The sequence below is a fragment of the Schistocerca americana genome, chromosome 5, assembly GCF_021461395.2.
Source record: "Schistocerca americana isolate TAMUIC-IGC-003095 chromosome 5, iqSchAmer2.1, whole genome shotgun sequence".
Classification (NCBI taxonomy): Eukaryota; Metazoa; Arthropoda; class Insecta; order Orthoptera; family Acrididae; genus Schistocerca; species Schistocerca americana.
This window is the reverse complement of record NC_060123.1, coordinates 327,217,465-327,234,028: the sequence shown is the minus strand read 5'-3', so window position 1 is coordinate 327,234,028 and position 16,564 is coordinate 327,217,465. Positions and strand designations below refer to the sequence as shown.

Genomic DNA, 16,564 nt, shown 5'->3' with positions numbered 1-16,564 from the left:
ATTTCTGCATCTCAGTTGAACAGTGTTTACCTCTCACACTTAATGAGGCATTTGCAGCAACTAAAGGGCATTTACACTCAATTTGTGAAAGCTACTTTGTTATTGTTCTCTAGGCCAATGCTAAGATTCTCATCCATTTCCTCAAAGTAAGAGTGTAAGATCCTCTATAGTGTTCATTTCAATTACAACCAACGGGCATATATAAAACTACACACAACAGCACTCTTAGCTTTCAGAATTACATTCTTTCTTCAAGAGGTAAGGAGGAACTACTTTGGGAAGGCCAGGTATGGGGGTTCGTGTCACCTAGCAACCAGGTTAAGACGGACAGACGTGTGTCTGTCAGCTATACTAAGAGATGCACCTCTTGAGAGTAAGTACCAGCCAGCTACCCTTCTCAGTGAATTTAGCACTTTCTGAATGCAATTTTTCTTTTTATACAGTTAACCTCTTTAATGTTGTCATCACATTTATAAAGGTTGCATGCAGGACATATAGAAGAGAGTATAAAGTTTATCTGGCTTTGAAAATGATCATTTCTCCCTCAATGACAGGGGAATGTCATGCATTCCTGTTATGACAGCAATAGTTCCCATTAGATGTTACTGTACCTACCCTTTCATCCATTTTTGCCAATATATCCATGTTATATTTTTCATGACTTCTAATGGTCATGAACTGTCGCTGGAAATTTTCTATCCTCCTTGATGGACCTGTTTGAAAAAATTATGTTTTTTTAAATAGTTATTCTTTGGAATACAATCAAAATGTCATCAATATATTAAAAGTCATACCAGCTAAGGGATAATTTGGATAATTTTGACACTCCAGCCTGCTTTTCAATATGGGCACAATTTTTTCTTCAAAATGCTCCATTGCCATAGATGAGATATCTCTTAACTCTTGAAGAGTTTCAAGTGTCCTTGGAGGAGGAGCATCAATACCATAACTTTCCATGTATCTGAGGATTCTAAATATTTCATCGATAACCTATAACATAAGGCGGCAGAGTAATAATACTAGTAGTAGCAGTAGTAATAGTAGAAGTACAGAGTACATATAATGAAGCTGTTTCACAAAGTAGTAGTAGTACTAGCAGTATGGACTGGTTCTTGAAATCTCAGATTTCGGTAATTTTTTTGTAAATTTATATGAATAGTTGCCTGCATGAAAAACTCCAAATTAAAATTTTTTTGGACCTTTAATTTCTCAGTTATTAATTTTTAAAACTTGCAAAATTATGTCATTTTTGTTACATTTTGAAACCTTAAGATTACCATATCAAAAAACCATTCGACCTAAAACCCTAAAATTTGTACCACTTTATTCAGTTTTCTTAAAGCTTTAAAGATATGTGATAACTGATGATATTCATAATAACGCAGACCTTTCCCAGATCAAATTATTATTTAATTTTGAAAATTTCAAAATAGGAACATTTTTTGCTTTGAAAAAAGAATTTGTGTTCATCGTACATTGTTTGTTAATGTTTGTGCCAATTTCATAATGATGTTCCAAAGGGAACATATTGAAACAAATTTTATTTTACCGGTAAGTGCAGCACCCAACGGATAGTCTGTAGGGCTCTGGGCTTGTTAAGTGGTAATATGTCAAAAAGAAAATAAGGCTATCAAATCACTATTTTTTATTTAGTGACAATCAATGATTTACAGTATTAGAACTATAGACTTAAATTTAAAATCACGTTTGGCTTTCCCATGTCAACTGTGAGGATATTATAACAACAACTGCCCGTGAAAGGGCATGAATAATTTACTTAATTATATCTTCATTTTCCAAATACTGTATAGTAATATTAATCAATATTATTAATTTAACAATGATAAAGCTGTTTTTGTTTTACCAATGTGTTATTTGTGTGCCTTGCAATGAGAAACCTGTAGACTTTGGTTGATGGTGGTATGCTGGGGAAGGGCACCTATCTACAGACGAGATTGCTTACAAATCATTCGCAACCAGTTCTAGAATATTGCTCAAGTGTGTGAGACCTGTACCAAATAAGACTAACAGGGTATACTGAATGTATACAGAGAAGGGAAGCACAAATGGTCACAGGTTTATTTGACGCATGGGAGAGTGTCAGAGAGATACCGCAGGAACTGAACTGGAAGATTCTTGAAGGTAAACATAAACTACCTTGAGAAGGTCTCTTAACAAAGTTTCGAGACCTGGCTTTAAATGATGACTCTAGGAATATACTAAAACCCCTTATGTGTCACTCACATAGGTTTCGTGAGAATAAGATTAGAATAATTACTGCATGCACAGAGGCATTCAAGTCATTCTATACGTGAATGGTATGGAAAGAAACCCTTATAACTGGAATGGAATGGAAAGTATCTCCTATGATGCACCTCATGATGGTTTGCAGAATGTAGGTGTAGATATAGGATAAAGAAATTTTTTACTCATTTTCATGCTGTGGTGATCCACTAACAATCTTATTACAGTTTAAGATTATGTATTGCTCTTTTCTTTCAAAAGACATAACCTAGTTCTCCTAAGCAATGACAAAAAATGGCTCTGAGCACTATGGGACTTAACATCTATGGTCATCAGTCACAATAATGACAGATTATTGATGGAACAATGAATTCTTTTCCAATATACTCAGAGGGTTTTCTCTGTTCTACATCTGGTAGTCTATATGTTTTTCCAATGGCAGTAGTGAGATTCAATTTACAAAGTATGAAAATGCAATCAATTTATCTGGTCTTCTTGGTCAATAAAAACAAAGAGCTGGTTAACAAGGATGTGTAAACAAAGAATTACCTCTCCTCTTGATAACACACAAGCCATTCACCACTTGTTGTCAGAGACACAAGCAAGAAGTCCTTAATCTGTTCAAAAGCAGCAGTCTCTGAACCCATTTGAATTTTTGGAACATCAAAATCCTCAAAATCAGCAACAATTTTAGCTTTAGCTTTGGGTTTGCTCATAGGAATAAATGCACATCACTTCTGTGCCCCCGTGACTACTAAGGCTTTATAAAATATTTTTGCCAAGCTCCTTTTTTATGCTGCATGCTCATCATTTGTCCCCCACAGTAGTGACTGATGGCATATATGCTTTGCTCCACTCAAATAATTGGAAGGAAGTTAATATTTGATCATGTTGTGCTTCCACAATGGATTAATATGAATGTTAAGAAAACCACTTTGACTTTTATTTTATTTTCACTTATTAAGCCACTGGTTTCATTCTGTATGAACATCCTCAGGTGTAAAGTGGCATAAATGACGACAAGCACATTATTCCACTTCATTGACCGTGCTTGGTATTTGTCATATTCCCACATGCGCCTTTCAACATTTCATTGGGCTACTAAGCATTTTAAATCATGAACTAGCACATTTTCTGTCACTTTATCCCCTGAGCACATGTGCTTAATGAGTTACACATTCACACAGCAATCTGTTCCTCTTTCCCTCATCAGTGCTTTCCTAATTTTGTCCCAACAGTTCATCTCTACTGAAGTGAATTACTGTCACTAGAAATGAATTTTTTATTTAATGAAGAGGTGAATGTTTTATTTAATGACTGACACCCACCCACACACACACACACACACACACACACACACACACACACACACACACACTAACATGCTGTTCTGTAAATGTGAACTACAACTACTGTAAATAAAAAGTTACATAAAATGAAAAATGCATACTCTCTCTTACATTATCTATGTTAATTGTTGTATGGCATGTTCTAATACAGTTTTAAAATGATAAAGTGAAATGTGCTTAATCAGTACTCAACAATTTCATTTTAACAATAGTTTCATAAAACAGTTTGTAAACTAAATGCAGCTGAGAAACAGTTGGCAATGCGAATAGCAGTAAAATAAAATTTATTTCCATATGTTCCCCTTGGAACCCCAATCATGAAATTTAGCATACAGATTAACAAATAGTGTATAACAACATTGTTTTCAGAACAAAAATTCTTATTTTGAAATTTTCAGAATTTAAAAAAGTTTTGGTATGGACAATGAATGTGAGCAATCAGAACGTATTTTTAAAGCTTACAATAAACTGAATAAAATGACATAAATTTCAAGTCTCAATGACAAATACTTTTTGAGATGTGGCCATTTTAAGGTTTCAAAATATGACACAAATCTCACAGTATTAAAAACCTTAAAAATTAATTACTCAGAAACAAAAGTCCAAAAGGCTTTAATTTTGGATTTTATCTTATTTTGATAGGTAGAATAAAATGACAAAAAATTACAAAATTTTAAGCCAGCAAGTTTCAATTTTTTTTTACTGGATGATTTCACATGGAATGAACCAACAAGAAGCCAGCAACTTCAAAATACTGATGATGTCAAATGCTGAGTGTTAAGATTTTACAGTCACAGCCATTGTAAATGTAATACTAACCTGCAACAGGCTTCAAAACTCATCTTACTCAATTTACAGCAAAGTTTTATAAAATAATAACTTCAGTTTGGAATCTAAAACTGACATGATGCAAGAATTGGTTCCAAACTTTCAGGTGGACTGTAGAGTAACAATACTGCAGGGAATATGAACATTCTATAACTAATTCATTTCTGTATATATGCAAACTGTATTTTGCTACAGAGAAGGAAAGTAATACAAAACGATAATGCTTGAAACTCTGACAGAAAGAGAACACATAGGTGACATTTTTAGCTGATTCACTGGAGAAATTAGGGCATCTTAGACTGTTTCATTTGCAAAAATAGCCTTATCAAAAAAGAATGTTTACTGCTCAGTGAAGATAACTACATCATCTACATGGGCTGTATGTTCCAAGACCATCAGGTGAAAGACAGGATGTGTTATTTTGAATTTCAAACACAGCATCCTGTTTATTCCTTTTCACATTATTTATATTCATTTATTAGCTTTCTTTCCATTTTCATCTATCTCATTGTTCTCTCTCTGTCTGCAGTTATAAAGTATTCCTGCTCTTGATGGCTTTCCACAAATCTCTTACAGTGTGTTATCACCTCCCACATTCTTTAATTTCCTATGTACCATGTCACTGTTTTTTAATTACTGTTTTATTATTCCATCTGCATTTTAAATTCTATAATGTTTGACACATTATTTATTCACTTCGGTAACACTATAATATCTGCTGTCAGAAACACTTCCCCAAAATTTGTATCTTGAGTACATCCCAAGTGATAAGTAACAGAAAACTAACTTTTTTTATCCCATTAGTTCACATTTCAGATCTATAGGCAGTAGAGCAGACATCAAACATCATAGGCTTCATGTACCTGCACAGCCACCAAGAAAATTTAAGTTGTTGGAAATGTTTCAGAAATACTTTGCTACAATGGTCATTAGAGAATAAGTTATGTTAGTAATTAGTTAATAATATAGTTAATAATAGTTTTTGAGAAAAACAGAGTAACTTATGTAGCCTAACACCCCAAGTATTTACTGTTTATGCTATATACAAATGATATGGTGGATAACACTGTTTGTGCTGCTGTTTGTGAATGCTGCTGTCGCATACAGAGAAGTCACCCTGCTATAAAATTGTAGTTATGTGCAAAAAGACCAGCAACAGAACTAACACTCGTTGCGGGAGTTGGTTGTAGACTCTGAACTTAAACACTATATTGCCGATAAATAGGAGCTAAGCCCAATCATTGTTTGATTGTATGACTGGCAATTTATCACTAAAATAGTAAAGACAGTAAAATATCTACAAATATGTGCCCAGAGAGATTTATGATTGAATAAACACACCAAACTTGTCAAAGGAGAGGAAGATGCTGGAAATATTCATGGGAAGAAACCTATGAAAATGTAATTCACCCACAAATAGGTTCTCAACAAAACACTCGGCTGATCAACTTGTGACCATTGCTTCTCAATCTGGAGCTATTACATGGTAGGATTAGTACAAGAAAGACAGAAAATCTACAGAAAAGTACCCAAAACATTTTGTCACAGGTTTGTTTTGCAAGCACAAAAGTGTCCCAGGGATGCATCTCATTCTGTTCCAGAGATGTTCAAACAACACCTGCTTCAGAAACTACAAAAGTGGTGTGCTTCACAGACAGGTTTTTTATCAAAATTGTTTGAGTGTAACATTCCAAGAAGTAGAGGAGCATTACTTCTTGGAATATTTACTTACATATTTACACATAAGAAACCATACTATTTGTGGTGTCACCGCCAGACACCACACTTGCTAGGTGGTAGCTTTAAATCGGCCGCGGTCCATTAGTACATGTCGGACCCGCGTGTCGCCACTGTTAGTGATTGCAGACCGAGCGCCACCACAAGGCAGGTCCCGAGAGACGGACTAGCACTCGCCCCAGTTGTACGGACGACTTTGCTAGCGACTACACTGACGAAGCCTCGCTCATTTGCAGAGCAGATAGTTAGAATAGCTTTCAGCTAAGTCCATGGCTACGACCTAGCAAGGTGCCATTAGCAGGCTTGTCTGTGGTTACAATAGCAGTACCATAATCTCTGCTTCCAACAACACCAATCGAAAATGTTTTATAACAGATAATGTCCCTGTCATAGTAAGCCTCCAATCCTTCTAAAGGCTTTTCTCTTCCTCTCACCAAAGCAAGTCTCATCAAAACTGAAAACAGTTTTATACACTGGCATTCTGCTCCTCCTAGTATATCTCCTACGACGGTACGGCATGGCTGTGTGCTGTGTGCTGCTGCCTGCAGTCGACTGATGCAGAAACAGGAAGCGCGCCGAAAGCTCCATTCAGCGCTGCCTTATCGCTTGCGCAACTTCCGCTGATAAACTTGATTTTAGTGCAATGCGGCCCTAGTAATACTAGGGGCCGCGTTCCCTGGCTGCCTCGCTAAACGGCTAAGTCCCGCTCAAGGTCACCCGCCTATAAGGCGACGCACACAGCCCGCCTTATAGGCGGGTGACCTTGAGCGGGACTTAGCCGTTTAGCGAGGCAGCCAGGGAACGCGGCCCCTAGTATTACTAGGGCCGCGTTGCACTAAAATCAAGTTTATCAGCGGAAGTTGCGCAAGCGATAAGGCAGCGCTGAATGGAGCTTTCGGCGCGCTTCCTGTTTCTGCATCAGTCGACTGCAGGCAGCAGCACGCAGCACACAGCCATGCCGTACCGTCGTAGGAGATATACTAGGAGGAGCAGAATGCCAGTGTATAAAACTGTTTTCAGTTTTGATGAGACTCCAAACCCTGTCTCTCAACAGGAGATACTGTCTGGTCCAATAACATTTGTTGGTTGTAAGATTACCCTTTCTTGTACCACATGGATAGAGTCTCACTTGTATCGTCAATAGCGATGTACCAAGGAAGGATTAAAGTTAAGTATTCCAGAAGCTACGTACTTTTCTTTATAGCATTCATTACGTATCCTGTTTCAGACCTCACGCCATCCTTCGTGTGTTTATAGCGTGCATTGCGGTCCCCTCAAATCACACTGTGTCGGCACTTCTGTCGACACATCATATGGTGACGAGTCAAAAAAGGGTCTTGTTCTTTCTACTTGCTTACATTTACTTGTGTCATGGCTTCTCCAGATGTACTGTCCGAATTTTATCGCTTGCAGAATCAGCAGACGCAGGCGTTATTGGATGCCCTTGGACAGCTCGTCCAGGGTCAACGTGCAATGCAAAACGATGCGGCGGCCGCCGCTTCACTGCTATCGCAGCCACAACATGCAGTTGCACCCCCATTTCGTCCCTATGATGCGGCTCTGGAGACATGGACGGAGTGGTCACGCCAGTTTGGATTTCATCTCGCCGCCTACGGAATTCAAGGTAACGAGCGGCAGCCTCACTTATTGTCTTGTGTCGGCGTGCACACGTACCGTGTGATAGTGAAATTGTTTCCTCGACGCGACGTAGCAACTCTGTCCTACGAAGAAATTTTGTCTGCTTTAGATGCCTATTTCAAGGAATCAGTTAATGTAGTTGCAAAAAGGTATACTTTCTTTCGTACAAAACGTACGGCCGGTCAAACTAATCGGGAGTGGGTTGCAACTTTGCAAGGCCTTACAAGGGATTGTGCTTTTGAGTGTGAATGTGGACTCCCTTATTCAGATACTATGGTCCGTGATGCAATTGCACAGAACATTTCTGATGTTCGTATACGGGAGCAAATTTTGAAACTCGTCAATCCCTCCCTTCAACAAGTGATAGACATATTGGATAGGCAAGACACACTTGACTTTGCTCAGGAATCATTTGCAACTTCGCCAGCTGTGTGTCACATTAACCGGCCCGCCGGGCGAGCTGCACGGAACTGTAAACAGCCCTCGCGCACGTCCGCGCAGCCACGTGTGCCGCGCAAGCACGCAAATGCAGTGAAATCATGCCCGCGGTGTGCTACTAGACATTCGCGTGAGAATTGCCCGTCACACCAAGCTATTTGCTTTTTCTGTCATAAAAAAGGACATGTTCAGAGTGTTTGCCAGAAAAAGCTCAGATCGGACACTAAAAACAACGATTCCAGGCCCTTTGCTTCGCGCCGGAATCGAACCACGAATACTCAGGCTCGTGAACCTTCGCCCATGGACATTCATGTAGTTAATTCCACTCCGTCCAGTGCCACTTTCTCTAACAGTGACTGTGTGCGTCCCACAAAAAGTGTGCATCGACGTCGCCGGAAATCTCGTCAGGTCGCAAGTGCTCATGTACCTATATCAGTTCAAATTGCACGAGAAAGTCGCTCTTGTCATCGGCAGGACAATAAACTTTTTGTAGACTTGGACTTTGAAGGCAAAGTGATACCATTCCAGCTCGATACCGGAGCTGCAGTTTCATTGATCAATCACGACACCTACAAACAACTGGGCAAACCTCCGTTGCGTGCCGCAACTGTTAAGTTACATAGTTATTCAGGACAGCAGATCCCTGTGTTAGGACAGTGCACTCTTCTTGCAACATACAAGGGACAAACAAAACTTGTGTCATTTTACGTTCTTCGTTCTTCTACTGCAGTGAACTTGTTTGGTTTAGATTTATTTCAGTTGTTTAACTTGTCAATAGTCAATCAGGTCCTCTCAGTGAACCAGACTGTGCCTTCCACCAGTGTTTCTCGTCTATGTGAAGAATTTGCAGACATTTTTGCACTGGGCCTTGGTTGCGCTAAGAACTATAAAGCACATTTGGAACTGAAAGTAAACGCGCAACCGAAATTTTTCAGAGCACGCAATGTTCCCCACGCATTGCGTGATGAGGTCGCGAGAACCTTACATGATTTGGAATCACAAGGTGTGAGTGAATGTGCGCAATGCCTCTTCCATTTCAGCTCCGCTTCATCGCTTACGCCGTACAGGTGTTCTGTTCGTCTGGACGACGGAATGCGAACGCGCTTTTCGCCAGTTGAAATCAGCGTTGCTTTCAAATACTTGCCTTACGCCATTCGATCCCCAGAAACCCCTTTTGTTGATGGTAGATGCATCGGATTTCGGGATCGGTGCTGTGCTTGCGCACAAAGATGGATCGCATGATCGCCCTATTGCCTTTGCGTCCAAATTGCTCTCGTCTGCGCAAAGAAATTATTCACAAATCGAGAAAGAAGCTTTGGCTCTCGTCTTTGGTGTTACTAAGTTCCATGATTTCTTGTATTGTCGCCACTTTACCATCATCACAGACCACAAACCTTTGACGTCGCTTTTTCATCCGAACAAGCCTGTACCTCCGCGTACAGCGCAGAAATTCATTCGCTGGTCTATTTTCCTCTCGCAGTACCGCTACGATATCTTGTATCGTTCCACTGCTAAGCACGGAAACGCCGATGCGTTGTCCCGTTTGCCTGTTGCTGAGGATAGAGCATTCGATTCTTCCGAACTTGCTTGCATGTTCATTGATTCGGAAACCGATGACGTGGTCGAATCGTTTCCGATTGATTTTCGTCATGTAGCTACAGCCACAGCTGCGGACCCTGTCCTTGCTACCGTTTTGCGGTTTGCTGCTACTCAATGGCCCTTGTCGAAGTCGCGGATTGAGGATCCGCTGGTTCGCCGATTTTTTGCTCACAAGGAGAGACTTTTTGTACGACGTGGTGTTTTGTTGTTGCGTTCTGATAATGATCAGTCCAGAGTCGTGGTCCCACGTTCGTTACAGTCCTCTGTCTTACGGCTTCTTCACCAAGGACATTGGGGTATAGTGCGAACGAAACAACTTGCTCGTCAGCACTGTACTTGGTTCGGAATCGATGCTGCGATTACGGATATGTGCTCTTCTTGCATGGCTTGTGCCGAACAACAATCTGCACCGCCGCGGAAATTCTTTGCATGGCCAAAAGCCACTTCCCCTTGGCAACGCTTGCACATAGATTTTGCTGGTCCATTCTGGAATGCTAGATGGTTGGTTGTGATGGATTCTTTCAGTACTTTTCCTTTTGTTGTCCGGATGTCTTCCACGACGTCAACTGCCACCATCCAAGCGTTGTCTGCTATTTTTTGCATTGAAGGTCTTCCGCAGACTATTGTTTCCGACAATGGCCCACAATTCATGTCTGCAGAATTTCAGTCTTTCTGCAAGGCCAATGGTATTCAACATCTGACATCTGCGCCGTTTTCGCCTCAGTCAAACGGTGCTGCTGAACGATTGGTCCGGACTTTCAAGTCACAGATGTTGAAGTTGAAAGAGTCGCATTCTCGGGAGGACGCGTTGTTGCTCTTTTTGTCATCGTATCGCTCTCAGCCCCGAGATGGTCGCTCGCCGGCTGAGTTGCTCCACGGTCGTCCTCATCGAATTTTGATGTCTTTGCTGCATCCGCCACATCAGGTTCCTGTGCAGCGGCAGACTCCTGCTTTTGCTCCAGGCGACGTTGTATTCTATCGCAACTATCGAGGTTCATGACGTTTGCTCACAGGGCGCATTCTTCGCTGCCTCGGCCACGCGATGTATTTGGTTTTGGGGGCCTCTGGTGAGGTGCGTCGGCATCTCAATCAGCTGCGCCTCTGTCGTCGCCTGGGTTCTGCCGCTCCCCGTCTGCTTTCAGCGACGGTGCCATCCGGTCAGCGCCCTGGGGACCCATCTACTAGCTCGCCTCATCCCCAGGTGTTACCGATGCTGCCTTCTATTTTGCCCCATGGCGACGCGTCGTCGTCGCCGCTTGGTCTCCCGCCAGCGCCGCCCGCAGTGGACACTTCGCTGCAACCGCCAAGCGCCTCCCTGGGTCACGCGCCGCCGATCGCTTCCCGTGACCAGCTGTCCTCCGCCATGGAACTCTTGCCCGCTCCGGACCACATGGCGTCTTCGAGCATCAGGTACCCCGACGCAATGGAGGTCGACCCTTCGGCGCCTCCTGTCTCTTTACGGGCGCATACACCGCATTTTGACGTGCACCCTGGACTAGGTTTTCAGGCGTTTCCTAGCTCCCCTCGGACCGAATGGCAGGGTGCGGGTGGCACAGCCTCGCCTGTTCTTAGGCTCCCCACCTCATCGCATACGTCAACATGGGGTCCTCCCCACGGCGGGCAGAAGCCTTATAACACGACCATTCGCCGATTTGCGGGGGAGGAATGTGGTGTCACCGCCAGACACCACACGTGCTAGGTGGTAGCTTTAAATCGGCCGCGGTCCATTAGTACATGTCGGACCCGCGTGTCGCCACTGTTAGTGATCGCAGACCGAGCGCCACCACACGGCAGGTCTTGAGAGACGGACTAGCACTCGCCCCAGTTGTACGGACGACTTTGCTAGCGACTACACTGACGAAGTCTCGCTCATTTGCAGAGCAGATAGTTAGAATAGCCTTCAGCTAAGTCCATGGCTACGACCTAGCAAGGCGCCATTAGCAGTATATTGTCTGAAACTATAGAGTCTCACTTGTATCGTCAATAGCGATGTACCAAGGATGGATTAAAGTTAAGTATTCCAGAAGCTATGTACTTTTCTTTATAGCATTCATTACGTATCCTGTTTCAGACCTCACGCCATCCTTCGTGTGTTTATGGCGTGCATTGCGGTCCCCTCAAATCACACTGTGTCGGCACTTCTGTCGACACATCACTATTTACGTAGACTATTTAGTTATTTTGCACAGAGTCACAGTAACAATTTACAATTTTTTAAATATAACATTATTTTTTCTTTATTATGTAATTGATGCATTTATACCACATACATATAAATTAACTGAAATCAAATTTCAATCAATATTAGTTAAGGAGCTAGAAACATTCAAAATTTTACGGGTGGGTGCATCATGCAGTACATAACTGGCTGTGTTCAGATGGCTCTACTGGTGGCAGAATGTTCATTTAAGTGAAGTGTTCAAATGAGTGCCTATTTTCCTGAATGTACTACTCAGTGCACCTTCCAAATGACCTGCAGATGAGTTGTAACATTGCTGGTGTCACTTCTCTTGAATCTGTGATGAAGCTTTCTTTGCTTTCATTCCAACTTTCTTGCACTGCTATTAAACAACAATGGGCCTTTCCTATCCCTTAAAACCTTGCTTGGCGCATACTTGTCTAAGGAATATTGAACAATGGTTTTAAATTTTATTCATTTGTGCTCCACATCTTCGTCCTTACCTCTTGGTGAAGTATTCAGATTTCTTGCAAATATATTCTAGATTCTCAATAAACTGACTATACATTATGCTTACAGATGTTCTAACCTACACAGTTTGGTGTTTATTTATCTGCCTTGGCTGTGGACTGGATATCAGACATTACTTCCACATTATGGACTTGTGCAATGCTGCCAACTGTCAGACAGTTCACTGTGTTCTTCTTGTGTTAACCTTGTGAGCAACTCATGCAGTACATAAAGAGAAGTGTAATGCCTACACAACAATGATGATGAACAAATTTTGAGCTCCATGAGTAAATTCAATGTGGATCCAGAAGGTCTGAATTTATGGAAATGGCAACAAAAAGCACATTACCAGCAATGGGAAGCACATAATCAGAAACTTGAGAGACGAGTACCTACTACAGCTACAACAACTGAGAACAGTTTCACCGACCCAGGCACTGCCCTGATCACCCACGGAATTGCTTCCAAGGTTCCCATCACTCTGTGTCAAAAATGAAGATTGGGGCTTATGTTTGAAGCAATTACAGCAGTAGCTCATAGCATTCAAGTTAATGGATGTGTGTAGCAAAAGGGCATTTTTTTTTCTTCTGTGGTCCGGCCAAAAAACTTTTCAGTTTTTAATGTAAACTGCCCTCACCTGCAAACTCTGACTCTTATTTACACAAACATGTTATTGACTAATAATGAAAAGGATAGTTACTACTCACCATGATGAACAAATTTTGAGCTCCATGAGTAAACTATTCTATTTCAATATGGATCCAGAAGGTCTGAATGTATGGAAACGGCAACAAAAAGGTGGTGAGTCTGGCTCCAGGCACCAGAGACTGTGGTCGTGTGTGTGTGTGCATGCGCGCGCACGTGTGTGTGTGTGTGTGTGTGTGTGTGTGTGTGTGTGTGTGTGTGTGTGTCTAATTCTCACAAAGGCCATGCTGGCCAAAAGCTGACTGTGTTATGGTCTTTTTTCTGTGCCTTCTGTGACTCATCAGTCCACTATATGGTGAGAAGTAACTAAACTTTTTATTGCTAGTAACTATCCTTTTCGTTATATTGTTACGTTCCAGCCTGGATTTTCCATTGATTTACTAATAGTCTATTTTCATAAATAAATACATGTTTTAACATCTACACACACAAAAGAAAACAGACCAATCATATAACACATGGATTGTTGAGATCCTTGTGGTTTAAGTTCAAAATACATAGTTGTTACGTAAGAAATAATGGTGATTAATATTCCCTTTGGACTCAGTAAATACTTGTGTCTCCCATATGAAGTAGCAAGGCTATAAAACATGGGACAAGAGCACTTCCACCTCAGCAGGGGATTCAGGTGTGGGGTGAAGGCAGATACTCACTACCTGCACCAAAGCCTCAGATTGCCAAAATAGAAATTGTGTCCATTGTCATCAAATTCATTTATTCAGATCACACTTAATGGGCAACTTTTGATCCTCTTTGCTGAATCCTGTAGGGAGGGATTTAATGTCTGGCAGACATATGGGCCTACAGATGTCAATGCAGCTCAGGGTGGTAATTAGCCTGAGGGCAGCACAGTGAAAGGTGAGAATAGGCTGGCACACACTTAGACCACACTTCCCCTTGCAATCTAGTTGTGGATAAATAATGATTTGGAGAAACAGCACTTCAATTGTTAGTCAGTCTCCTCACTAAGCTGCTACCTTTGAATGTTTACTGGGTGGACCACCTTGCAAGTACTAGCACACTGCCTGGATTCTGCAACTGGAGATACTTTGGATTATTTGTGGATGTGCTATTTACCTTCCTTGGCTGTGGACTGGATTTTTGATGTTACTGCAATGGTATGAACTCACATTTGCTGCCAGGTATCAGCCTTGCATTGTGTTCTTTCTGTATTGATGTTTTGCACAATTTCAACCACTTCAATAAATCTCAACTTAGTGTCAACACAACACAGTACTACATACGAGTAGCTGCAGAACCTTATCTCGAACAATGAAGATAATGGCGTATGTGTATGGGACACTTGCTTGGCAAATGAATACAGTTTTATAGAATAAGACATCTTCTCTGTCCCTTTCAAGAATATTTTAAACATTCAAAATAATTTATTGCAAGGGCCACAAAAAGTATGTCAAAAAACATCAACTTTGATCCAATCAAACAAGTCTTCAAAATTACAAATGTCCACAATACCATCCAATAAAATATAAGAGGCAATCAAAAAGTTTCTGGTCGAAGGCCTTACAGTCCAGAATCAGTATGCCAATCACACAAAATTGCCATGCACACTGTGGCAATCATCCTACCGATGCACCAGGTTGAAGATACCCAGCTGCTAAAACACCATGTTCTGCTGCACAACATTGTCCAACAGCAACCATCGACCATGCAACGTTGTTTTTTTTTTTGGAACCATCGACCAGAGTGGGTGCTTGAGTGTCTCAAAACTTGCATCTTGTGTCAAATCACAACCAGCATGGAACTTGGCACATCTTCCCACAATGGTACTTTTCGACAGACATGCTGCTGTCCCACTCACATTCTTCATTTTCCAATGGATGTGCGCTGGTGATGTCCTTCCGCAGCCAAGAAAAGAATAACAGCATACTGATCCCATTTGGACGCATTTGTTAACAACACTACCATAGTTCACGTTGCAGCATACATGTTGTAAAGACACGAATGCGACACTAATCTCTTGTCTGTGTGCTTATATACCTACTTTGGAGTCACACTACGCTCCACATATACTGCAAGAATTCCCCTGAAATGGAAACTTTTTGATCGTCCCTTATACATTGTTACAGGACACAGTCATCACTCTCTCAAAGTGCTAATTATAAAGATAATTCATAAATAATGATTAACAATAATAAAGAAAATGATATTGAATAAAATAAGAAACTAATGTGTGTATTCCATAAAACAAATGCAGCTTGGTACCACCATACCTGCTCACACAACTACATACCCCACACAAAAAGGATTTCACCAGCCACCTTCTATAGATATTTGTAAGCTACTTGTATAGAGAAGGATGTGTAACAAATCATATGTAACCCAATTTTTCAGTAAAAATTAAGAATTTTTGAGGAAAGCAGGCTTTAAAACTCAGTAAATACACAGTTTGATCAAAATTTTTCAATCATTTGACTCAGAACTGACACATGTGACCTTAGTGAGACTTCATTTAGTTTACGAGTATGAAATAGGAACTACCACAGGGTCTGGATTTTTATAAAATATGATGTCTAGAAAATTATCACTAAAATGACCTGAAAATATTGATAAAATTATATAAAGCATATGTAAAGTGGTTAAAAATTAACCAAACTAATGAAAAACTATAGAAGTTTGGAGCTGAAATCACAAAAAGGTTAATTATCATAAAACCTCCGTTTTTCTTTAATAAATCTCATGCTTTGAAGGTGAGCTGTACAAAGACTGTTGTGTAAGCATCTTAGAGCTATTGCAGTGTATGGCAGTACGCATGCAGAGGTTCTTGATAGTGAGGGAACAACACATGCTTGTAGTTAGAAAATATCTGAACATTTGCTAAAACAACTGGAGCATGTGCTTTGATATTTTCCTTTAGTTTCAGAAATGAATCTAAAAAATTGACATATGAATACTGATATTGAACAAATGGACATTATGTATGATACAATATTAATAAAAATATCAATATTTTTGTTTCATTACCTATATGAGCCATAACCGGTACAAGTTAACAACAGTAATTGATGTGACAATGACAGTAACCAGATGACCCATTAATTTATTTTCAACATGTGTGAATACATTCTAGCACAATATTGTAGAGGCATATACACTGTGTGTTCTTCCCAACGTGAAAAGAATGGACTGTTTTATAGTAAATGGACATTAAACACCAACCACGCAAAAAACTAAGTAAAATCTTAAATATGACAACGTTCTTGAGAAATTAAATGCCATATGGCTCTTATATGATGAAACCAAAAAATTAAACTTACATCTGTATCGCCAAAATATTCGGGATTTTAGTCCTTGCCAACAACATATAAGGAAACAAAGA

At 40.6% G+C, this 16,564-nt stretch overlaps 1 protein-coding gene across 1 annotated transcript in view; it reads right to left on the bottom strand.

Annotated features, from left to right (window-relative positions):
* The window catches only part of LOC124615843 (F-box only protein 28), a 111,204-nt gene that overhangs the window by 5,252 nt on the left and 89,388 nt on the right, over positions 1 to 16,564 (bottom strand). The window contains exons 3-4 of the mRNA XM_047143995.1: positions 795 to 990; positions 616 to 713 (exon numbers count right to left, since the gene is read on the bottom strand). Coding sequence (XP_046999951.1) covers positions 616 to 713; positions 795 to 990 — 294 coding nt within the window. The remainder of the gene's footprint in view (positions 1 to 615; positions 714 to 794; positions 991 to 16,564) is intronic.